At 37.3% G+C, this 26,943-nt stretch overlaps 1 protein-coding gene across 16 annotated transcripts in view; it reads left to right on the forward strand.

Annotated features, from left to right (window-relative positions):
• NSMCE2 (NSE2 (MMS21) homolog, SMC5-SMC6 complex SUMO ligase) overlaps positions 1-26,943 on the forward strand; it is a 274,405-nt gene that overhangs the window by 85,636 nt on the left and 161,826 nt on the right. For all 16 annotated transcript variants that reach the window (XM_024345273.3, XM_001152705.8, XM_016959853.4 and 13 more), the window contains one exon: positions 1,716-1,869. In XM_024345273.3, coding sequence (XP_024201041.1) covers positions 1,716-1,869 — 154 coding nt within the window. The remainder of the gene's footprint in view (positions 1-1,715; positions 1,870-26,943) is intronic.

Raw genomic sequence — 26,943 nt, forward strand, 5'->3', positions numbered from 1 at the left:
TAATCAAAATGCATAGCAATTAAGCAAATGAAGATTATGTCTTTTCTCTGTGACAAAAGTTAAAGCATATACTTTGCAGATAATCTTTTGAATTCATATGCATTGATAACTCAGATTCAGAGAGATTAGAAGTATATGCCACTGACTAGAACCAATATCAATAATTTTCTGTATCTAACTTGTAGTCTTAGCATTACCTCTGACTAGTTGGATGTAGAAGATAAGTCATTTGACTTCTTTCTAAATCATTTTATTTATTTGTGAAACTGGGGGGAGGAGATCAAGATTAGATTATCTCTAAGCTGTCTTCCAGCCTAGAAATTGTACTGTATACTAATAATAATGGCAGCTAATAAACTGTGGCTTTTAGTGGGTAGGTATATTTGGAGCTAATAAGATTAACTTATTTGAAATACATGTTGAGTACTACCTACTGTGTGCTGGGCACTGGTAATACCGTGATAAATCAGACATCTTTCAAGGAGCTTATACTTTATTAGGAGAAAGAGGCATAAAAATAAGCAATTGAATATTCCTGGAGTGGTGGTAGAAGTCCGTCTAAAGTGTATGGGGCACAATAGAGAGTTTGGTGAGTTTTGCTTGGCAGCAGGAGCATCAGGAAAGGGCCAGTGATGAAAGGGAGCGATTATGAAGGCCTGATGGAGAGCAGCTGCAGCAAAGTGATGAGGCAGCAGCTTGACTATAGTGGCTAAAGCTGGAGGATGAGAAAGTGGAAAGAGTGGCTCCTTTTTCCCCCCAAGGAGGTGGAATATGAACAGAAAATAACTGGGGGCAGGGAGCTGGGATTATAAGAGGTTGTTTGTTTTAAAAAATGGGTGTGAAGAGCCTGTGTAAAGGTTCTTAAGAAAAGAGCCCGTTGAGAGGAAAGTTTGTTGTGAAGGAGATGAAGATGTAATAAAGAACAGGGTTGAGAATGGATAGAGAGAGAGAGAGAGAGAGAGAGAGAGAGAGAGAGAGAGATAGATAGATAGATAGATAGATAGATAGATAGATAGATATGTGATAACACACACAGAGCAGAATGTTAATTGTGGCACCTAGGAAGTAGATGAATGAGTGTTCATAATATACTTCCTTCAGCCTTTCTGCATATTTGAAAATTTATAATATTGGGAAATAATTTTATAATATTGGGGATGGAGGAGAACATGGGTTGAGAATTTAGCCTTGAACAGAACCAGGGGGCACTTATTCCTTGGCATGGCAGGACATTATGGAAAGTCAAGGCTAAAGCCCCCAGCCACTTTTGTAAAGCAGAAGTGACTCTTACCTGCTAGGGTGGAGGGCCAAAAAAAAAAAAAAAAATGTTGAGCATGAAGGATGGAATAACCACTGATGAGTGTGAGAGAGGACTGAGCAGACTTGGGTGGTGATGCTCAGGTCTCGTGAAGTTGCCACATTTGTGATTTTCCCTGGCAGTTATCAGAAGACAACAAGTTAGTAGGATCATTGAAGGGCCACTAGCTTACGGAAGCCAAAATAGAATGAGTAGTTGGCATGAATGAGTCCCTTCAGTATTTGCCAGCAGTCTGTCCTAGAACATGTCCCAACCTCTCTGGTGCTTTGTTCAAGAGATTGTTTTCAACCTCACTATCTTTTGCTTTGAATTATCTGAGATAAAAACAATGTTGCAAAACTTTGTTAACACTATTATTATTAACATTTAACTCAGGTAATTTTGTTGTCTCCCTTAGGTGAAAGAAGAACGTCCAGAAAAAATACCAGATTTAAAATTATTGGTAGAGAAGAAATTTTTGGCTTTACAGAGCAAGAATTCTGATGCAGACTTTCAAAATAATGAAAAATTTGTACAGTTTAAACAACAGCTGAAAGAACTAAAGAAGCAATGTAAGTCAACATGCTTTGCTTTGGTTCGGCTTTTTGAAATTAGGGAACTGACTTGATGAACAGCCCCAGTTAACTGATTTTATAAAGTTTGCTTATCTGCTTGGCTTGATCCTCTTTCTAAGTTGCTTTTTATTGTTGTTGCAATTCTGTATTTTGTCTAATTTTTGGTTCAAATCAGCCTGCCCATTTCTGAAAGCCAACAGTTTCCACAAAGTGCTCAGAAAATTTCCCAGCAGCTAGTTATGTGTATTGTCCCATTGCTGGGGAGGGAAATTGGGAAAACAAAATAAAAGTGAAAACTATTTTATTTAAATAACAATGGTATCGTTCAAGTTTTAAACTGCTGTGCCATGCTTTAAAATAACCATACTTTGATTCTGGTTTTGCCGCTTTGGAGTAATATTAGCTATGTTTTCTCTCAGAAGACCACTTTATCTTCTCAACTATACACCAAAATCTCCTTGATCCATTTTAGCATTGTGGTAGTATAAATTCCATGTGGTTTTTAAATTGTTCCCTTCTTAATAAATTATTACATTCAAGTTTTTTAGTGGACATAATTTTGACTTAAGAATTGGAGCAGGCAATGTAATTTTTTATACCAAAAAAATTTTTTAGACAGTATTTACCAGAAATAATATATCATTTCCGCACAGTAAAGTATATATGCCCTTTCTTTTCCCATTCTTCCTTATGGTCCACATACCAATTTTATATAAATTGATTTTTTCACATTAGCATCTATTTAGTCCTATAGTCTTTGCTTCTTTTAGGATTGAGACGCTTGTATTTCTTAAAGAAGTGAATAGTGAAGCAAATAACCTTTTCTAACTTTAGTCTCCCAACACCTTCATTTACACACACACGGAGCAGGAGTGTTGTATGATATGAGACATAAATTTACCTCATGTCCTTATATGTGCTTAATGTAGGGATTCGTATTTTGAAATAGGCTTTCTTTTAAATATAAGCATTTTCTTTAAATTGATGCTGAGATCTCAAAAAATGACTGAGGAAGCTGCCTCACTTTTGTCTATTTTACAAATAACTTAAGTTTCACAATTTGGAATGTTTTGCAATCATGATGAGACTTTTGTTTTTACTGTAGATTTAACCAGTAAGCATTTTCCCCGTATTTTAAGTTTATTTTTTGTTCTTTTTTTAACATCACAGCTCCCAACATTCTTCTAATGAATTTTCCCTCTTCCCTCAAATGATTAATAATTTCCCAAAGAGATAATAATTTGCCAATGGCTTTCTGATCTTAAAGATGCTAGTGAATTAATTGTATAGCCATGAGAATTAGACATTATTCCCCTTAAATATACATGGGCCATATAGTCTTTACCTTTTATCCATGATATTTATTACTCAGTGGTGTGTGTGTGTGTGTGTGTGTGTGTGTGTGTGTGTGTGTGTATAGTATCTGGCACATGGACCTGTGATTACCAGCCTGAGGCCAACAAACCCCTCAGTTGGGATGTAGAGATTAAACAAAGCTTTTAAAAGCTCACATTATATGACCTCAAGTTTGTTTACCTGGTCATCTCATGGTAATTAGAAACTCTGATTGGCAGCTTTCGATTTCTTGATTAAAAACCTAAATAAACTGATTGTTATAGGCATTTTTTCAAAGGCGTTCTCAGTGAAAAGACCGAGAACTATTCTATTTGGTGCTTAGTGAAAATATTTTGAACTAATGTATGTACCAGTTATTAACATTTCTTTATTAAATGCAATAGTTTTTTGTCAAATAAATAGCAATTTTTCAATCTTGAAAAAAAAAGATGCTAATGAATTTCAGTTTTGGTGTTGGTCTAAGTAGCCAAATGTATTTTATTTGACTATTTGGAGCCAGTACTCATAAACTGTGGCAGACTTAGCATCCAATCACAATTCCTGAGTTTTAAGTAATTTTATAATACAGGTTGAAGGACAAATATTCAAAAATATAAATTATTCCTTCTTTTGTTATTGTTTACAAAGTTATTATTCCACAAGGTAAAAGATGAAGACGTTTAGAATCATATACTCATGGAGAAACACTTTCTAATTAAGAACATATAATTCAAAAAAATGATAAATGTTGAAATCATGGCTATTACTTCTTAAATCTCTCTAAAATGGAGTTGGAAAAAGAAAGAAAATGTTTCCTCAGGCCACCAGTACACATTATTTGGATAGACAGTCAAACTGTATGTATATTTATATTGAAAGAAATACTTCCTTATATAAAGTTTCCCTGTATATTGTAACACTGGAATTAAAATAACTTTCCCCTAAAATAATTAAAATAAAAATTTCCCCTAGAATTTTATTTTAAAAAGTTTTTAGATTTCAAATGACAGAACAAGCAAAGTATTAATACTTTTAAAAAATATAAGATCTGTATACCTTACTTGCAAAATGTAATTTTAGTGCAGTATTATTAATATAATACTTGTATTATACTAATACAAGTTGATACAAGTATAAACTTATACCATGTCTAGTGGATTTTCTTTCTTTAGATTTAACACTGTTGTGAGGGTTCTAATTAGGATCAGGCTCCCACAGTATTTGTGTAGCCAGGTCAAAGGTACACTATGATATGTAAATGAGCTAATGAATCTGTTTTGAGATATGTTCTGGCGGCAAGGAATTACAATAATAATTTTTTTGTTTTTAAATATTAGAAAATAGAGGCCAGAGAGAGAGACTTGCTTCTAGATGCCTGTTGTGACAGAGTAAAGGCTGAAGTGCTTTTATGGTCTACATAGATCCAAAGAGTTCTTTTATGAAAATAACCAGCATGTCTTCACTAACTTTATTATATAAGAACATAAATACATGGGATTACATTTGACCAAATCAGGATCTAATCAGAGAAATGCTAGGAATCTTTTAGGTCGGGAGAGGCCAAGATACAGCTTGCAATGAAGTTGTCTCCCAGGTGGTTTTGTCTCAAGGGCAGGCCTAGGTACACTCTGCTGGCAGTGCACCAGCTGTAAGTTAATCTATCTGTGGCTCAGCAGCTGGTTCTCAAAGTTTTTGGTCTTCTGCTCCCATTACATTTTAAATTTTTTTTTTTTTTTTTTTTTGAGACAGAGTCTCGCTTTGTTACCCAGGCTGGAGTGCAGTGGTGCAACCCTGGCTCATGTCAACCTCCGCCTCCCAGGTTCAAGTGATTCTCCTGCCTCAGCCTCCCAAGTAGCTGGGATTATACGTGCATGCCACCAAACCCAGCTAATTTTTGTATTTTTGGTAGAGACGAGGTTTTGCCATGTTGGCCAGGCCGGTCTTGAACTCCTGACTTCAGGGGATCCACTCGCCTCAGCCTCCCAAAATGTTGGGATTACAGGCGTGAGCCACTGCACCTGGTCACATTCTTAAAATTTACTGAGAGCCCCCAGAGAGCTTTTGTTCATTGGTTATATCAACTGACATTTATCATATTAGAAATCAAAACTGAAGAATTCTAAAAATATTAACATATGAAAAATAAGCCTATTACATGTTAATATAAACAGTATTTGATATGGGATACCACTTTACATTTTATAAACATAAAGGAAAAATTATTGAGAAGAGTGGCATTCTTTTACGTTTTTGTCAATCTCTTCAATTTTTGGCTTATTTAAATAGAAGGTAACTAGCTCCTCATATTTGCATCTGCATTTGGTCTATTTTGTTGACGTACACAAAGAAAATTTTGTCTCACACATTGGTAATTGAACTTGCTGAAAAGATCTTGCAGACCACCAGAAGTTCTCACTTTGACAACTCTAGATCTAGGCCTGGGGTCAGTAAACTCTGGGCCATGGACCAAATTCAGCCTGCCTCCTGATTTTCTATGGCCTGCAAGCTAACAATGATTTTTATGTTTTTTAACTGTTGGAGAAAAAAATCAAAAGGGGAGTAATATTTGGTGACTTGTGAAAATTATATGAAAATTCTATTTCAGTGTCCATAAATGGTTTCATGGGAACATAGTCATACTCACCTGTTAATGTGTTTTCTGTGGGTACTGTCACACTGTCATGGCAGGGTTGAGTGAGTGCGTCACAGATCATCTGGTTAGCAAAACTTATCGTATTTATTATCTGGCCTTTTACAGTAAATGTTTACTGACCCTTGATCTAAATTATATTCAGAAATAACGGCAGTTTTTATTTTTTTAATTTTATATTTTTTCCCTAAATACCATCCATTTGTCTCAGGTACATTCAGAACACTTTGAGGATTCACTGTGTATGAATTACTACAGTTGAGGCTCTGAAATAAATAAAAAGCAAAAAGCAGGAATCTGTACATGCAGAAGACAGTGTATACAAACATGATATAATATGACAACCATTAATAACAAATATCAACTCAAAAGCAAAGAAAACATCAGAAACAAATGTTATACAGTGTGGGACCTAAGTGAGGAGAGTCAAAACAGGAATGCCATGCCAGTCAACTGATATGGGGCTCTCTGGAGCAGTAGGTACAGAAACATTTTGAGGCTGGGTTCAGCCCCAGTAGGAAAGAATGTGCTAAAAGATAACAGTGGGAAAGGAGAGGGCAGTACAGATGTCTAGTATTTACCATCCCCAGAATACAAACCTAACAGATACACTACACTCATTTAGAGATACTGTTACTCTAAAGATAATATATTTCAGTTACACGCAATGATTTTCCCAATAGTTATGTCTTATAGATATTACTAGGCATTAGATATAACATCTTTGAACAAAGAATTTTATCCTTTAGATACCCAGTGTCCAGTATGTTAGAAATAATTAGGTCTGCCTCAGCTTAGGTCTCAGGGTCATTACCAAGATTAAATGAGATACTGACTCTGCTAGCTCTAAAAGCTTTAGATTTAAGTTATTGAGGAAGAGCTAGTACAGCATAATGGAAAGAATGTGGCTTAGCAGACGGAAGACTTGGATTTGAGTCACTTAATAGCAGCCTACTCTCCCTTCAGATACCGCCTATCTTAGATACTTCTAATTCTTGGAGTCATAGAATCAAGATTGATCGAAGATAACTTCTACACTTCTAGACAAGATGACTAGGATAGTGATGGTGGTGATAACTGAGTTAGGGAACAATTTCATAGAGAAGAATTTCTTAAACAGTAATCATATTCTCACTAGCCCAAGTTGTGAAATGAAACAATATGATTTGGTTTAAGGCAGACATAACCAGACTTTCTTGGGTGAAATAATTTTAATTTAGCTAGACAATATGGATAATTTTCTCTTCTCCTTGCCTTAAACTGCCTTCCATATTACAGCTCATGGTTTCTTGCAGTTTTAACATCAGGAGAACTTAATTAGAATGTGTGAACTCCTCTGTATAGACACTTCTTCAAGTCATCAAGCAATCTTTCTGGCGTCTTTTATTCATTTACCTGTTACGTGACTATCAGGCCCTGTAGATTTTAGTGTACATCAGCAAAGGCAGAAATTGAGGGCAGTTGGCAAAGCCCTTACGTTTTGAAAGTTTATAAGATTGAGATTTAGAAACTTTCAAAATATAAGGGCTTTGCTTTATGTTCAAAAACAGAATTGAATGTGAATCTGAAATTTTAAGTGTTAATTTAATATGCAGTATAATTTTGTTAGTATATTTAAATGCTAAGCTTAAAGGAGAACATATCATATTATCTTTTAATGAAAAAATGCTTATCTGAAAAGGTTCACCACAAATTTAGACAGTATATTTAGGTCACTGTTATATATAGAATATATGGTATGGAGATAATTGCAGCTATGAGTGAAGGTTATAAATCATTTTGAATGACAATGATATTTGTATCAGACATACAGAGACATAGGAATTCACATTGTAATCTAGCAATTAGTATGGATTCATTTTAAGCACAACCAATCTAGATCTCAAAACTGATAAAAGGAGGGAGTGGCCATTCACTTTACAAAAGGATTCTCTGAAGGATACTATTAAGTCTTCTCAGGAACATTAGAACACCTTCGCTTTACTATTTTTAGTTGGTGGCTTTTCCGTCTCCTTCAGCATCTACTCAAAACCACAGTGTAGTTGCGCAAGGGTAGGGGTTTTTATGTTTTGCTTACTGCTGTATTCCTTGAACTCCAGCATGAGGCCTAGGTACAGTGTAGTATTACCATAGCACAGGTCCTTGATGGTCACAGCAATCTTCCAGAAAACCATCATGTGCTTGAGAGCTTCTGTGCTACTGAAAGGGGACACCTGTCACCCCTGCCAGCCTATTGTTGCTGTGAGTGGGTGTGGACCCACTGTTGCCAGATCTTCAGGTTGTTTCAGAAAACTCAGAAATCTAAGTTACTAGATTTTTCTGTTTTTCAGTTACTAGATTTTTAAAACACTGTTCAAACAAAACTGTTAGTTTGTAACCTTTGGTTTTACCTTCTCATAATATAATTTTTTTAGTGCCTTACTAGGCACTTTAATGAGAGACGGCAGCCATTTAATTTACTGTTAATTTGTGATGTCTTCAGAAGAGTGAATGGTTTTGCTTTCAGGATACTGTGAACTAAGGCCAAAATGTGCAGTTTGCTTCATTTGGGAATGTGTATTGTAGAAACCTGTTGGGTTCTATTGAAAAAGCAGATGGGGGTTTTGTGATGGGGGCCAGGTATGGGAGCCCCCTCATCCAGATGCAGGTGAACAGTGTGGTTCTAGAGAAGACTAGTGATTGGAAAGGTATGTGTGAGTTTTGAAACTTGGAAGAAGACAGATGAGAAGTAAACCAAGGTAGTACCAGTAGGGAAAATATTTGACTTTTCCTAGAAACATATTGAGTGCATTTAAACTGGGCAAAGTATGGACCAACCTGCCTTCATCCTGATACTATTCAACTTAGAAATGTTTTACTTTGTCATAAGGTATAACTGTTGTTAGAAATAGATAATCAGTGTCACGAAGAAAAGTCAGCACAGAGACAAAGGACCTCTCAGCAAGGCAATCTTTACTTTCTGCAGAAAGGGTGCTCCACACAGATGGAATAATGGCAAGAGCACACCTGAACAAAGGAAAGGCAGACATGTTTATCCCTTATGCATTTGGGTCATCCTTACTGCTCTGTCCTGCATCCATTGGCTGGAGCTGAACCTCACAGTCTTAAACTGATACTCGATTTGCTAATAGCCTAAAACTTTCCTAAATAGGTAAGTGCAAGGAAGAACAAAGAAGGAGAGGAAGTTGCTTATGAAAGGTTTAAGGCTAAGACTTGCCTGGGCCTGTCCAGACATGCCTAAATAAGCCAAAGCAACTAACTGGGCTAAAGTGTAAGAACTAATAGTTGATAGGAGGCTTTAGAGTAAGGAACTATTATTCCTAGAACAGATTTATTCAACTGATCAGATAAGCTGCCTAGAAAAAGAGAGTCAGAACATAGTTAAGGCAGTCTGATGATAAAAATCCTTTTCCTCTCAATACATCATCAGTAAGGAAAAGAAAAAATAGAGGACAAAAATTAGCATTTATAGGGTTGAGATCTAAAATCAGTAGAAAAGGTTAAAAATTTATATTGTCTTTGAAAATTCCTTAAAATGCTCAACAAAAGTAAATACATAATTTTGTGTATATAACCCTTTACAATGATATGTTGGCACAAACATATAGTATATACAGCAATACACATTTTTTAATATCACAGAATATGGCTTAAGTCACTTAAGTGTGACTGCTTAGAACATTCAAACAAATGGATGAAGTTTGCTGGCTCTTCTATGGTTTTACCATCTCTGTGCCTCTCAGCAGGTCTTCATTTTTTCCTTAAAGATGTTGATGAAGCCATTGCCATTAACTTGCTGAATAATTGTTGGGAGATGCTAAAAATCTTAAATGTCACAACCAAGATGGACTTTTTCAGGCTGGATTGCATCCTGAGAGCTTATGTTCATTGAGTGAAATTTCTGCCCTACACAAATTTTTTATTCTTTGAGTATTTGCCTCTCTTTCCTCCTCTCTGAGTCAGCATCTGTCTGACTCTTTTCTGTGTGTCTCTTTCCTCCCTGTTGCTTTCTTTGTGTCTCCCACTCCATAAGTTTTCTCTTTTCTGTAAATCTTGACTTACATCATTGCAGCTGAAGAGGTTATCCCCATCTTCATGATGAAGCAGCCTCAGAGAGGTCAAGTGACATGCCCAAGAACAACAAAGCTAGTGAACAGTAGAACCAGAAGACAGACGATGCCAAGGATGAAGAGAAAACATTGGAGAGAAGTGTAGCTACTCTCTCTCTTCTCTTTTGTAAAGCTGTTACTTTTTAGGAATGTTTACATTTTAAAGTAGATTTGGGGGACCAAATAAATAATTAAGTTAAGCAAAAGATTAATTCAAATTAAAGGATTGATTCCATAGTGGTAGAGTTTTAATGAGGTCATTAAGCTGTCCAGGAGTTATTTTGTAGTGAGAAATTAACTTTTTCTACATGTCCTTTATATTGTACAGTAAAAGCACTCATCTACTCTGCATTCATCTTAGGTTTGCCCTATTCCTATTGGATGACAGTTATAATACAGGTCATAGGCATGCTTTGTATAATGCCTAGTACCTAAAGTACTCAGCGAGTGCTGGTTGAATTAATGAATAACAGCCGACATTGTTTGAGTGCTTACCTCTGCTCAGGCTATTGTACTTGCAGACTTTATGTACATTATTATGATTATTTTTTGAGATGGAGTTTTGCTCTTGTTGCCCAGGTTGGAGTGCAGTGGCATGATCTCGGCTCACTGCAACCTCTGCCTCCCAGGTTCAAGTGATTCTTCTGCCTCAGCCTCCCGAGTAGCTGGGATTACAGGCACCCACCACGCCACCTAGCTAATTTTTTGTATTTTTAGTAGAGACGGGGTTTCACCATGTTGGCCAGGCTGGTCTTGAACTCCTGACCTCAGGTGATCCACCCGCCTCGGCCTCCCAAAGTGCTGGGATTACAGGTGTGAGCCACCATGCCCAGCCATTATGTGCATTATTATTTCTTTCTTTCAGCTCTATTAGATGGCTGCATCCATTTTATAGATGAGAAAATAAGCAAAGAGATGTAATATAACTTGCCTAAAATCCTGATGCTGAAATTCATACCCAGGTTTAGGTGATAGCACAGCCCATGTTCTTTCCCACATACCACACCAATTCTTGAAAACACTTTTGTGTATTTTTTCTTTCTCTCAATTCAAGCATATCATTCATTTCTTGGGAAAAAAATTGACTTTTAATAGGACTCTTGAAGAGTGAATCATCTGTTTGGATCTTCCAGATCATAGAACTGCCTTGATGTACTTTGATGACGCTGGAGGAATCTGCTTCATCTAGCTGACAGAGAATCTTTTTTGGTCACTTGCATTTAGAGATTAGGGAGTAGTAATGATACCAGACATTACATAGCAGTTCTTCTTTTCCAGATCCCCATGGTTTTGGCAATTCATTTAGAATATAGTGCCTAAGAATGATGTTTCTGGTGGAATAGCTGGTGTGTTACGGCAGAGAGGAGGAGGATATTTATGGCATCCCAAGTTTAGAACAAATTCCATGAAATTTATTTCAAACATAACAACAGTAATCTCTTGCACATACATCATCTCGCGTAATCTTTACAACATCCACATGCAGGAAAGGAATGCATGAAAAGTACAAGTTCTGTTTTTAGCAGACTGAACACCATATAATAAGAATCTTGGAGGTGACATATTTACCCAGTGTCTCACAGTCAAGAGGCCACAAGGATAGCAAATACGTTCACAAGGAAAGGGGAAGTTTTAAAATGACAGATAGCTATAATTAAAGTTAGTAAAGAAAGGTTCAGTTATCAAGGGACAAATGAGTCAGCAGCAAGTTTAAACACAAACTGTGAACTCTGGGTGTTTCTCTCATTGTGACTTATTTTAAGAGAGTATGATGCCATCCACACTCAGAAAGTAGCCTGAATCTAGATTAGGAAGACCAAGTCTTAAGTGTCCCACAGATGACGTTACATTATACCTAAGAAAATAATTATCTTGTCAAGTTATAATTCCTGAAGTTAGAATGATTTAAGTGTTATATTTGTTAGATATACTGGAAGTTTCAGGCAAAGTTATTGAGCATTTCTGTCTACTTCTACTTCATTTTTAAAAGGTTTTTTTTTTTTTTTTTTAAAGAAAGTTTAAGTAGAATTTTGGCATCTTAGTGCGTGGTGTGTTATTGTGTGTATAGCAAGTAGACATGGTTTACTCAATTAACTATCTGAAATTTTGAAGTCAAATGAAATGTTTCAAGTTAATATTATAATTTGGCTTTATAAAGCAGCTATAATTGAATATTATATGTATATGGTAGCAATTAAATAGGGAAAAAACTGCATATAGAAATTCACAGCTACTTGTATAGAAATGCATTGTTGGTGAACAACATTTGAAATCGAGCACAGTCATACAATTTTACACATTCAAATAATACTAATGACTTGCTACATTTCATTTCAATTTAAGATTTTAGGAGCATTAATGTGGTATCACAAAAAGGTCACAATAATGGAAATCGAAAGACCTAACTTAGACATTAATGAATGGATTCTACCCACTCTGGCAATTCAGTTTCTGTCTCTGGATCTCATGTCCTCACATAGGGGAAAGGCTTCATCTGTAAGGCTGCCTTCCAGATGATGATAGATGATGATGACGCGCTCTACTGCTAACGTGCTATCTTTTCAGTATCATTCTAACATGTTTTCTTTGGAATTCCATACTTTAAGGAGATGTTCTGAAGTAATGAAGCAAAAGTTATTTACAAAGATATCCTTTGTGATATTATATGTAATTAATATATTAACACTAACGTATAATAGTTGAAGGCTAGTTATGTAAAATATGCAACATCAATTCAATGAAATATTTTGCAGTCATTAAAAATGATGTGAGGAGTTTTAATAACATCAGGAAATAAATGCTTATGCTATTAAGAGTTAACAGGTATAAAGTTGAGTATTCAATATGATTACAACTAGGTTAAATACACATTTATGTAAAGTAGACTTCATCAAAATTAAAACCTCCAACTTATCACGACAGATATTAAGGTAGTGAACGGACAAGCTACAACATAGGACAAAATATTCACAAAACATGTATCTTACAAAGAATATAGTATATCCACACTGTGTAAAAAACTGGAACTAATAATAAGAGACAACACACTTCTGTTTAAAAATTAGCAAAGGTTTGAACAGACTTCACAAAAGAAGATAAACAAATGGCTAATAAACATATGAAAAATATTTATTAAACCACATTCATAGAATAAACACTGCTGGTTGTAGCATTATGCTTCTACCTTGTCTCTTTTTCTACCTTCATTTTTTAAAATGTATTTATTCTTCACTAGTTTTCTATAAAGAGTCTATATAGTTTTATAATCAAGAAACCAAAATCCCTCAATTTACTGAGAAAGAACTATTGGTTAGGAGTGACAAGCATGCTTGGGAGGATATTTTCTTAGAAAAGAGGTAAGTGTTGTAAAACAAAACAAAAAGCTTATTTCTTCTTCTAAGATTTCAGAAGAATTGAAAGAAGAAAGGTACATGGCTGCTTTATCTTCATCCCTAGTTTTATCCTAAGTGTGCCCCTTCAGTCTCTGCCTATCACTGAGTCAGTCTGGTGGACAGTGAGAAGCAGCCTCATAATTACCCTTTGTTATTCTCTGTTAACTCTCGTCATCCCCATTAACTGTATGTCGTTGATTTATTTGCCAGGTCCTTGTCACTTTGTCCTTGAAATATCATAAAGTGTTAGTGGTTCTTGTGGAGAGTGTTGCCTCTTTGTATATGTTGAAAGAGGAGGGGGAATGCTTGCAAAATGTATTGTATGCATGACTATATTTCATAAGGCATATTTTAGCTTACAAAGCACTCTCCCATCTATTATCTTATTTAATTTTCACGACAACTTAGAGTGGTAGGTAGATAGTATTAATCCCATTTTACAGATGAGGTTCTGCACAATCAGTTGTCCTGCACAGTTCTATCAATCAACCCCCAACAAAAAATTCTCCTGTGCCACTTTGTAGTTGACTCCTCCCCCCATTCCCAGCCCCTGGCAACCACTGTTTTGTTTTTTCTATATATAATTTTAATTTTTCCAGAATGTTGTATAGCTAGAATTGTACAGTGTATAGCCTTTTGAGTGGCTTCTTTCACTTATCAGAGTGCATTTGACATTCATTAACAGTATTGCTAGTTATCTGCAGTTTGTTGCATTCTATTGCTGAGTAGTATCTCATCGCATGGATGTACCATAGTTTATTTATTCATTTACCAGTTGAAGAACATCTCAGTTGTTTCCAGCTGGTGGCCATTATGAATAAAACTGCTGGAAGGATTCATGTACAGAGTTTTATGTGAATATGTCTTAATTTCTATTGAGTAAATATCCAGGCATAAGATTGATGGCTTTGGTAAGCATATGATTACTGGGATTAGTAAGCATATGATGTTTAGCTTATAAGAAATGGACATTTTGTCGATATTATTTATAAAATTTTTAAAAAAAGAAATGGACAAACTGTTTTTAAATGTGCAGTCTATGAGAATTGCACCCTCACCAGCACTTGGATTATTTTTCATTTTGTTTTTCATTCTGCTATTCTAATAAGTATGTAGTGATATCTCATTGTGGTTTTAATTTATGTTTTTCTAACCTTTTTTATATTTAAATTTTTCATATAATGTTCATGTTTGTCTATTAGCATATCTTCTACATTTATTCTTTAATTCATTCCAGAAACACTATAGGTGACCTGTAGCAATGGTTCTTAGAGTGATTCTCATACCAGTAGCATGAGCATCACCTAGAAACTTATTAAAAATATAAACTTTTAGGTTCTACCCTAGACCTACTGAATCTGAAACTGGGAGAGTAAGACTGAATTTTCAGCTCTCCAAATGATTCTCCTGTAACCCAAAGTTTGAGAACCACTGGTCTACAGTGGAGGTGCTCACCCATCCCTAGGCGTCAATATCAACTGTGAACATTAAAAAAAGAAAAGAAAATCAGAGTTCAGTCTCTACCCCAGAGATTCAAATTTATTTGTGTCTGGTAAGTCCACAGGCATTTTTTTTTAATGTTCTCCAGGCAATGCTAATGTACAATGAGGGTTGAAAATAATCTACTAAAAGTTGTTTACTAGGCGCTCTAAACAATACAAATCTGACACCAATTCCAGATCTGATGCAGCTTATTATTTAAAAGGGAGGATCCATACAAACATATCTTAGCATAGTCATAAGCACATACATATAAGTTACTTAGTAATTACCTAATGAATTAAATTGTACTTGGTGTCCTGGTTTTAAATATGAATGAACTTCATTTACCCATATCTCAGAGCCTCATTTTGAAACTCGATGTTGTACTTAGCATTCATTCATTCAACAGATGTTCATTTAATATGCTGGGAATATGGCAGTGAACAAAATAGACAAGTCTCTGTGCTCATGGAGCTTACATTCTGGCACTGACCATCAACCCACTTTACAGTATTTTGGGGGAAATATATTTCTTTATAACTCTAAAACAAATATGCCTATTTATTGATAGTCTTAATCATGATATTTGTGTTATGCTCAAGTACTGTCTTTCAGAGTTATTTGCCTTGTATTTGTTAAAGTTTATGTTAGTCATTACATTCTTTTTCCTGGATAACTTTTTTTTTTTTTTTGAGATGGAGTCTCATTCTGTCACCCAGGCTGGAGTGCAGTGGTGTGATCTCGGCTCACTGCAACCTCCAACTCTTGGGTTCAAGCAATTCTGCTGCCTCCCAAGTAGCTGGGATTACAGGTGCCTGCCACCATGCGAAGCTGATTTTTATATTTTTAGTGGAGACTGGGTTTCACCATGTTGGCCAGGCTCCTGGTCTCGAACTCCTGACCTTATGTGATCCTCCTGCCTTGGCCTCCCAAAGTGCTGGGATCACAGGCATCAGCCACCAAGCGCAGCCCTGGATAACTTTTTTTTTCTTTTTTTTTTTTTTTATACTTTAAGTTCTAGGGTACATGTGCACAACGTGCAGGTTTGTTACATAGGTATACATGTGCCATGTTGGTTTGCTGCACCCATCAACTCGTCATTTACATTAGGTATTTCTCCTAATGCTATCCCTCCCCCAGCACCCCTAATCCCTGACAAGCCGTGGTGTGTGATGTTCCCCGCCCTGTGTCCAAGTGTTCTCATTGCTCAATTTCCACCTGTGGGTGAGAACATGTGGGTTTGGTTTCCTGTCCTTCTGATAGTTTCCCAAGAATGATGGTTTCCAGCTTCATCCATGTCCCTGCAGAGGACATGAACTCATCCCTTTTATGGCTGCATAGTATTCCATGGTGTGTATGTGCCACATTTTCTTAATCCAGTCTATCATTGTTGGACATTTGGGTTGGTTCCAAGTCTTTGCTATTGTGAGTAGTGCCACAATAAACATATGTGTGCATGTGTCTTTACAGTAGCATGATTTATAATCCTTTGGGTATATACCCAGTAATGGGATCGCTGGGTCAAATGGTATTTCTAGTTTTAGATCCTTGAGGAATTGCCAAACTGTCTTCCACAGTGGTTGAACTAATTTACACTACCATCAACAGTGTGAAAGCATTCCTACTTCTCCACATCCTCTCCAGCACCTGTTGATTCCTGACTTTTTAGTTATTGCCATTCTAACTGGCATGAGATGGTATCTCATTGTGGTTTTGATTGCATTTCTCTGATGACCAGTGATGATGAGCATTTTTTCATGCGTCTGTTGGCCGCATAAATGTCTTCTTTTGAGAAGTGTGTGTTCGTATCCTTTGCCCACTTTTTAGTGGGGTTGTTTTTTTCTTGTAAATTTGTTTAAGTTCTTTGTAGATTCTGGATATTAGCCCTTTATCAGATAGGTAGATTGCAAAAATATTCTCCCATTCTGTAGGTTGCCTGTTCACTCTGATGGTAGTTTCCTTTGCCATGCAGAAGCTCTTTAGTTTAATTAGATCCCATTTGTCTATTTTGGCTTTTGTTTCCATTGCTTTTGGTGTTTTAGTCATGAAGTCCTTGCCCATGCCTATGTCCTGAATGGTATTGCCTAGGTTTTCTTCTAGGGTTTTTATGGTTTTAGGTCTAACATTTAAGTCTTCAATCCATCTTGAATTAACTTTTGTATAAGGTGTAAGGAAGGGATCCAGTTTCAGCTTTCTACATATGACTAGCCAGTTTTCCCAGCACCATTTATTAAATAGAGAATCTTTTCCCCATTTCTTGTTTTTGTCAGGTTTATCAAAGATCGGATGGTTGTAGATGTGTGATGTTATTTCTGAGGCCTCTGTTCTGTTCCATTGGTCTGTATATCTGTTTTGGTACCAGTATCATGCTGTTTTGGTTACTGTAGCCTTGTAGTATAGTTCGAAGTCAGGTAGCCCACAGCTTTGTTCTTTTTGCTTAGGATTTTCTTGGCAATGTGGGCTCTTTTTTGGTTCCATGTGAACTTTAAAGTAGTTTTTTCCAATTCTGTGAAGAAAGTCATTGGTAGCTTGATGGGGATGGCATTGAATCTATAAATTACTTTGGGCAGTATGGCCATTTTCACTATATTGATTCTTCCTATCCATGAGTATGAAATGTTCTTCCATTTGTTTTTGTCCTCTTTTATTTCATTGAGCAGTGGTTTGTAGTTCTCCTTGAAGAGGCCCTTCACATCCCTTGTAAGTTGGATTCCTAGGTATTTTATTCTTTTTGTAGCAATTGTGAATGGGAGTTCACTCATGATTTGGGTCTCTGTCTGTTATTGGTGTATAGGAACGCTTGTGATTTTTGCACATTGATTTTGTATCCTGAGACTTTGCCGAAGTTGCTTATCAGCTTAAGGAGATTTTGGGCTGAGATGATGGGGTTTTCTAAATATACAATCATGTAATCTGCAAACAGGGACAATTTGGCTTCCTCTTTTCCTTATTGAATACCATTTATTTCTTTCTCTTGCCTGATTGCCCTGGCCAGAACTTCCAACACTATGTTGAATAGGAGTGGTGAGAGAGGGCAGCCTTGTCTTGTGCCGGTTTTCAAAGGGAATGCTTCCAGTTTTTGCCCATTCAGGATGATATTGGCTGTGGGTTTGTCATAAATAGCTCTTATTATTTTGAGATATGTTGCGTTGATACCTAGTTTATTGAGAGTTTTTAGCATGAAAGGCTGTTGAATTTTGTCAAAGGCCTTTTCTGCATCTATTGAGATAAGCATGTGGTTTTTGTCATTGGTTCTGTCTATGTGATGGATTGCATTTATTGATTTGTGTGTGTTGAACCAGCCTTGCATCCCAGGGATGAAGCCTACTTGATCGTGGTGGATAAGTTTTTTGATGTGCTGCTGGATTCGATTTGCCAGTATTTTACTGAGGATTTTCACATCGATGTTCATCAGAGATATTGTTCTAAAATTCTCTTTTTTTGTTGTGTCTCTGCCAGGCTTTGGTATCAGGATGATGCTAGCCTCATAAAAGGAGTTAGGGAGCTTCCCTCTTTTTCTATTGATTGGAATGGTTTCAGAAGGAATGGTACCAGCTCCTCTTTGTACCTCTGGTAGAATTAGGCTGTGAATCTGTCTGGTCCTGGACTTCTTTTGGTTGGTAAGCTATTGATTACTGCCTCAATTTCAGAGCCTGTTATTGGTCTATTCAGAGATTCCACTTCTTCCTGGTGTAGTCTTGGGAGGGCATATGTGTCCAGGAATTTATCCATTTCTTCTAGATTTTCTAGTTTATTTGTGTAGAGGTGTTTATAGTATTCTCTGATGGTAGTTTGTATTTCTGTGGGATTGGTGGTGATATCCCCTTTATCATTTTTTTATTGCCTCTGTATGATTCCTCTCTCTTTTCTTCATTAGTCTTGCTAGTGGTCTGTCAATTTTGTTGATCTTTTCAAAAAACCTGGATTCATTGATTTTTTGAAGGGTTTTTTTGTGTATCTCCTTCAGTTCTGCTCTGATCTGAGTTATTTCTTGCCTTCTGCTAGCTTTAGAATTTGTTTGCTCTTGCTTCTCTAGTTCTTCTAATTGTGATGTTAGGGTGTCGATTTTAGATCTTTCCTGCTTTCTCTTATGGGCATCTAGTGCTATAAATTTTCCTCTGCACACTACTTTAAATGCGTCCCAGAGATTCTGGTACGTTGTGTCTTTGTTCTCATTGGTTTCAAAGAACATCTTTGTTTCTGCCTTCATTTCGTTATTTACCCAGTAGTCATTCAGGAGCAAGTTGTTCAGTTTCCATGTAGTTGTGCGGTTTTAAATGAGTTTCTTAATCCTGAGTTCTAATTTGATTGCACTGTGGTCTGAGAGTTTGTTGTGATTTCTCTTCTTTTACATTTGCTGAGGAGTGCTTTGCTTCCAATTATGTGGTCAATTTTATTTTTATTTTTATTTATTTTATTTTATTTTTTTCTTTTCTTTTCTTTTTTTTTTTTAATTATACTTTAAGTTTTAGGGTACATGTGCACATTGTGCAGGTTAGTTACATATGTATACATGTGCCATGCTGGTGTGCTGCACCCACTAACTCGTCATCTAGCATTAGGTATATCTCCCAATGCTATCCCTCCCCACTCCCCCCTCCCCACCACAGTCCCCATAGTGTGATATTCCCCTTCCTGTGTCCACGTGATCTCATTGTTCAATTCCCACCTATGAGTGAGAATATGCGGTGTTTGGTTTTTTGTTCTTGCGATAGTTTACTGAGAATGATGGTTTCCAATTTCATCCATGTCCCTACAAAGGACATGAACTCATCTTTTTTTATGGCTGTATTTCATAGTATTCCATGGTGTATATGTGCCACATTTTCTTAATCCAGTCTATCATTGTTGGACATTTGGGTTGGTTCCAAGTCTTTGCTATTGTGAATAATGCCGCAATAAACATACGTGTGCATGTGTCTTTATAGCAGCATGATTTATAGTCATTTGGGTATATACCCAGTAATGGGATGGCTGGGTCAAATGGTATTTCTAGTTCTAGATCCCTGAGGAATCGCCACACTGACTTCCACAATGGTTGAACTAGTTTACAGTCCCACCAACAGTGTAAAAGTGTTCCTATTTCTCCACATCCTCTCCAGCACCTGTTGTTTCCTGACTTTTGAATGATTGCCATTCTAACTGGTGTGAGATGATATCTCATAGTGGTTTTGATTTGCATTTCTCTGATTGCCAGTGATGATGAGCATTTTTTCATGTGTCTTTTGGCTGCATAAATGTCTTCTTTTGAGAAGTGTCTGTTCATGTCCCTCGCCCACTTTTTGATGGGGTTGTTTGTTTTTTTCTTGTAAATTTGTTTGAGTTCATTGTAGATTCTGGATATTAGCCCTTTGTCATATGAGTAGGTTGCGAAAATTTTCTCCCATGTTGTAGGTTGCCTGTTCACTCTGATGGTAGTTTCTTTTGCTGTGCAGAAGCTCTTTAGTTTAATTAGATTCCATTTGTCAATTTTGGCTTTGGTTGCCATTGCTTTTGGTGTTTTGGACATGAAGTCCTTGCCCACGCCTATGTCCTGAATGGTAATGCCTAGGTTTTCTTCTAGGGTTTTTATGGTTTTAGGTCTAACGTTTAAATCTTTAATCCATCTTGAATTGATTTTTGTATAAGGTGTAAGGAAGGGATCCAGTTTCATCTTTCTACATATGGCTAGCCAGTTTTCCCAGCACCATTTATGAAATAGGGAATCCTTTCCCCATTGCTTGTTTTTCTCAGGTTTGTCAAAGATAAGATAGTTGTAGGTATGCGGCGTTATTTCTGAGGGCTCTGTTCTGTTCCATTGATCTATATCTCTGTTTTGATACCAGTACCATGCTGTTTTGGTTACTGTAGCCTTGTAGTATAGTTTGAAGTCAGGTAGTGTGATGCCTCCAGCTTTGTTCTTTTGGCCTAGGATTGACTTGGCGATGCGGGCTCTTTTTTGCTTCCATATGAACTTTAAAGTAGTTTTTTCCAATTCTGTGAAGAAAGTCATTGGTAGCTTGATGGGGATGGCATTGAATCTGTAAATTACCTTGGGCAGTATGGCCATTTTCACGATATTGATTCTTCCTACCCATGAGCATGGAATGTTCTTCCATTTCTTTGTATCCTCTTTTATTTCCTTGAGCAGTGGTTTGTAGTTCTCCTTGAAGAGGTCCTTCACATCCCTTGTAAGTTGGATTCCTAGGTATTTTATTCTCTTTGAAGCAATTGTGAATGGGAGTTCACTCATGATTTGGCTCTCTGTTTGTCTGTTGTTGGTGTATAGGAATGCTTGTGATTTTTGTACATTGCTTTTGTATCCTGAGACTTTGCTGAAGTTGCTTATCAGCTTAAGGAGATTTTGGGCTGAGACGATGGGGTTTTCTAGATAAACAATCATGTCGTCTGCAAACAGGGACAATTTGACTTCCTCTTTTCCTAATTTAATACCCTTTATTTCCTTCTCCTGCCTGATTGCCCTGGCCAGAACTTCCAACACTATGTTGAATAGGAGCGGTGAGAGAGGGCATCCCTGTCTTGTGCCAGTTTTCAAAGGGAATGCTTCCAGTTTTTGCCCATTCAGTATGATATTGGCTGTGGGTTTGTCATAGATAGCTCTTATTATTTTGAAATACGTCCCATCAATACCTAATTTATTGAGAGTTTTTAGCATGAAGGGTTGCTGAATTTTGTCAAAGGCTTTTTCTGCATCTATTGAGATAATCATGTGGTTTTTGTCTTTGGCTCTGTTTATATGCTGGATTACATTTATTGATTTGCGTATATTGAACCAGCCTTGCATCCCAGGGATGAAGCCCACTTGATCATGGTGGATAAGCTTTTTGATATGCTGCTGGATTCGGTTTGCCAGTATTTTATTGAGGATTTTTGCATCAATGTTCATCAAGGATATTGGTCTAAAATTCTCTTTTTTGGTTGTGTCTCTGCCCGGCTTTGGTATCAGAATGATGCTGGCCTCATAAAATGAGTTAGGGAGGATTCCCTCTTTTTCTATTGATTGGAATAGTTTCAGAAGGAATGGTACCAGTTCCTCCTTGTACCTCTGGTAGAATTCGGCTGTGAATCCATCTGGTCCTGAACTCTTTTTGGTTGGTAAACTATTGATTATTGTATGTGGTCAATTTTAGAGTAAGTGTGATGTGGTGCTGAGAAGAATGTATATTCTGTTGATTTGGGGTGGAGAGTTTTGTAGATGTCTATTAGGTCTGCTTGGTGCAGAGCTGAGTTCAAGTCCTGGATATCCTTGTTAACCTTCTGTCTTGTTGATCAGTCTAATATTGACAGTGGGGTGTTAAAGTCTCCCATTATTATTGTGTGGGAGTCTAAGTCTCTTTGTAGATCTCTAAGGACTTGCTTTATGAATCTGGGTGCTCCTGTATTGGGTGCATATATATTTAGAATGGTTAGCTCTTCTTGTTGAATTGATCCCTTTACCATTATGTAATGGCCTTCTTTGTCTCTTGATCTTTGTTGGTTTAAAGTCTGTTTTATCCGAGACTAGGATTGCAACCCCTGCTTTTCTTGCTTTCCATTTGCTTGATAGATCTTCCTCCATCCCTTTATTTTGAGCCTATGTGTGTCTCTGCACATGAGATGGGTCTCCTGAATACAGCACACTGATGGGTCTTGACTCATTATCCAATTTGCCCGTCTGTGTCTTTTAATTGGGGCATTTAGCCCATTTATATTTAAGGTTAATATTGTTATGTTTGGATTTGATCCTGTCATTATGATGTTAGCTGGTTATTTTGCCCGTTAATTGATGCAGTTTCTTCCTAGCCTTGATGGTCTTTACAGTTTGGCATGTTTTTGCGGTGGCTGGTACCAGTTGTTCCTTTCCATGTTTAGTGCTTCCTTCAGGAGCTCTTGTAAGGCAGGCCTAGTGGTGACAGAATCTCTCAGCATTTGCTTGTCTGTAAAGGATTTTATTTCTCCTTCACTTATGAAGCTTAGTTTGGCTGGATATGAGATTCTGGGTTGAAAATTATTTTCTTTAAGAATGTTGAATATTGGCCCCCACTCTCTTCTGGCTTGTAAGATTTCTGCTGAGACATCCGCTGTTAGTCTGATGGGCTTCCCTTTGTGGGTAACCTGACTTTTCTCTCTGCCTGCCCTTAACATTTTTTCCTTCATTTCAACCTTGGTTAATCTGACAATTATGTGTCTTGGGGTTGCTCTTCTCGAGGAGTATCTTTGTGGTGTTCTTATATTTCCTGAGTTTGAATGTTGGCCTGCCTAGCTACATTGGGGAAGTTCTCCTGGATAATATCCTGAAGAGTTTTTTCCAACTTGGTACCATACTCCCTGTCACTTTCAGCTACACCAATCAAACGTAGGCTTAGTCTTGTCACATAGTCCCGTATTTCTTGGAGGCTTTGTTTCTTTTTACTCTTTTTTCTCTAACTTTTCTTCTTGCTTTATTTCATTAATTTGATCTTCAATCACTGATATCATTTCTTCCAGTTGATCGAATCGGGTATTGAAGCTTGTGCATGCATCATGAAGTTCTTGTGCCTTGGTTTTCAGCTCTATCAATTCATTTAAGGTCTTCTCTATACTGTTTATTCTAGTTAGTCATTCGTCTAACCTTTTTTCAAGTTTTTTAGCTTCCTTGTGATGGGTTAGAACATGCTCCTTTAGCTTGGAGAAGTTTGTTATTACTGACCTTCTGAAGCCTACTTCTGTCAACTCGTCAAAGTCATTCTCCATCCAGGTTTGTTCCATTGCTGGCGAGGAGCTGTGATCCGTTGGAGGAGAAGAGGCACTTTGGTTTTTAGAATTTTCAGCTGTTCTGCTCTGGTTTCTCCCCATCTTTGTGGTTTTATCTACCTTTGGTCTTTGATGTTGGTGACCTACAGATGGGGTTTTGGTGTGGATGTCCTTTTTGTTGATGTTGATGCTATTCCTTTCTGTTTGTTCATTTTCCTTCTAACAATCAGGTCCCTCAGCTGCAGGTCTGTTGGAGTTTGCTGGAGGTCCATTCCAGACCTTGTTTGCCTGGGTATCACCAGCGGAGGCTGCAGAATCACAAATATTGCAGAACAGCAAATATTGCTTCCTGATCCTTCCTCTGGAAGTTTTGTCCCAGAGGGGCACCCGCCTGTATGAGTTGTCTGTCAGTCCCTACTGGGAGGTGTCTCCCGGTTAGGCTACACAGCGCTCAGGGACCCACTTGAGGAAGCAGTGTGTCCATTCTCAGAGCTCAGTCGTTGTGCTGAGAGAACCACTGCTCTCTTCAGAGCTGTCAGACAGGGACGTTTAAGTCTGCGAAAGTTTCTGCTGCCTTTTGTTCAGCTATGCCCTTTCCACAGAGGTGGAGTCTATAGAGGCAGTAGCCCTTGCTGAGCTGTGGTGGGCTCCCCCAAGTTCAAGCTTCTCAGCCGCTTTGTTTACCTACTCAAGCCTTAGCAATGGCAGACACCCCACCGTCCCCCACCCCATTCCCCCGCCCTCCTGCGAAGCTTCAGCCTTGCAGGTTCTCAGGCTGCTGCGCTAGCAGTGAGCAAGGCTCCGTCGGCATGGGACCTGCCAAGCCAGGCACAGGAGAGAATCTCCTGGTCTGTTGGTTGCTAAGACCATGGGAAGAGCACAGTATTTTGGCGAGAGTGTCCTGTTTTTCCAGGTACAGTCTGTCACGGCTTCCCTTGGCTAGGAAAGGGAAATCCTCTGGCCTCTTGCGCTTCCTTCGTGAGGCAATGCCCCGCCCTACTCCACCTTGCCCTCCGTGGGCTGCACCAGCTGTCCAACCAGTCCCAATGAGATGAACCAGGAATCTCAATTGGAAATGCCAAAATCACGAGTCTTCTGCATTGATCACGCTGGGAGCTGCAGACCTGAGCTGTTCCTATTCAGCCATCTTGGAACAGACCAGCCCTGGATAACTTTTTAAACTCATTTATTTAGTCACCTATATATGTTGATAACAGTGGTACAGATAGAGACTGTCTAAACCATGGAAAGATAACTGGAATCTGAAATGAGAAAATGTAAGTTCAGATAGTGGCACAACCAAGTAATAGTTTGTGGTTTTTAAAGCACATCAATGAAATTATATTTTTATGCAAAGTATAGTAATATAATAATAATGCTAACTAGCCCACAGAGTTGTTTATGGGTTAAATCAAATATTATATGTGAAAAGCATTTTATAAACTGTCATATACTCCCCAAATATTAGTTACCTGATCTTTTTGAACTTGTTAGAGGCATTTACTTTAATAATTTTCATTTATACATATACTTAAATTGTATAAGGATAAACATTTTAAAGTTATTATCAATTGGCATGAATTCTTAAGCATAAGCAAGTTTTAATAATTTTGTTAATGTGTTAAAGATCTTAATGAAGGATAAAATATTGCTGGACTATCAAGTAGTTAAGGAATGTTCTGTAATTGGCAAGGGTGGGAACAAAATAATTTTGACAAGGTAACACATCATTTTTCAGTACAATATTGGTTTTGACAACCTTTTCTTGATAGGAAGACAGAAACTGAAGTGTCAGGAATTGCTCTATTCACCATGAACCTTCCTATGCTCTGATGAAAACATGAATATTTGTTATAAGCAAATGAAATGGAGCTGCAGCTATCACTATGTACTCTGTGGGCCTTTAATACAGTAGGGATTCCTTTATAGATATACATAGATTTAAATTGAAAAAAATGGTCTTTGCTGTTTGAGCTCAGTTGTTTAGTTAGCCTTCTTAAAAAAAAAAAAATCACCAGATAACTTATCGTAAACGTTGTGTGTGTGTCTGTATATATATATATATATAATTTTTTTAGTACCCTCATCTCCTGTCAACCTGTTTGCCAGATTATAGACTGTATCATACCCATGGACCTTGCATAACTAATATCTAGAAAGAGGAAGGGAAGGAGGCAGAAATGGCTTCCTAGGGAGAAGCTTCTACTGAGAAATAAGCCACATGGCTCCACAGCCAGCCCATAGGTCTTTGAGATATATACAGCCCATGCTTCATCCTACCCCTACCTTGTAAATGTTAATAGACTTTATTCTTAAATAATTATTGTTAACAGACTCTTTTTTAAGAACAGTTTTAAGTTCATAGCAAAATTGAGCATAAGATACAGAGATTTCCCATATACCCCACGTGTGCATAGATTCCCCCATTATCAATATTTTAGTGAGTAGGCCCCTACTATATTCAGAGCACTGCTAGTCACTAGGAATGTAAGTAAGTAATTGATGTCTTGGAGGTGAGAAGAAAAGGAGACTGGTCTCTTGAGATTACAAGGTCCTAGAAATTTAACATGCAAAATCTGGAGAAGATAGAGAGTAGGGTGGGGTTGATGAAAGGTTTTTAGTAGGGTTTTACAAAGTAAACATAGTCAGGTTATTTTAAAAAATAAAATATAACTTGTTAGCTTGAAAGTAGGAGAAAAAAATTTAAAAAAATAAAATTTCAGTGTTAGATATATTAGTCAGTTTACTTTCCTATGGGATTCCCTAGTCCTTATCGTGTAATTTACATTTGGCTAGAATGTCATTGCAGTGAGACAGATACTTGTCTGTCTTAATCTGTTGTATCCCTAGTGCCTAAAACAGTACCTGTCATGGAACCAGTGCTTAGTATATATTTGGGAAGTGAATAAAGGATTATAGAAGGGGGTTATGACTTAGTTCATGTGACCTTTTTTCCCCCATGGGACAAATATTTCATGACAAATACTTTAACACATAGTAGTCCTGGGAATAAAAGATAGGGCAAGGCCCTTTTTGCGAAGGTTACCTTGGGAGACCTGGGCAACAACTACACTCTTAAGCACAAAGTGTGGCTGCCTGTTTGTTGGAGGTGTTCCCAGACTTCCTGGCAACCTTCCTTGCCCAGTTTGACCATTGGGTCCTTCCTTATAGAAGGTACTTCCTTTCTCTTTCCCGAGAGGACACTATACTGTGACTTCACTTCAGTTGCCTAAGGTAGGAAACTTACAAATTAGACTCAAGAACTTTTCATTCCTTCCTCCAATCATCAGCCTTAACAACTTCCATCTTTCCTTTATATGGAAGCATTAATTTTTCCCCGTACACAAAGTGTTAAGTTGACCATACTTCTTATATTTGATAGTTGTATGGA

This window comes from Pan troglodytes, chromosome 7 (genome assembly GCF_028858775.2).
Source record: "Pan troglodytes isolate AG18354 chromosome 7, NHGRI_mPanTro3-v2.0_pri, whole genome shotgun sequence".
Taxonomy (NCBI): domain Eukaryota; kingdom Metazoa; phylum Chordata; class Mammalia; order Primates; family Hominidae; genus Pan; species Pan troglodytes.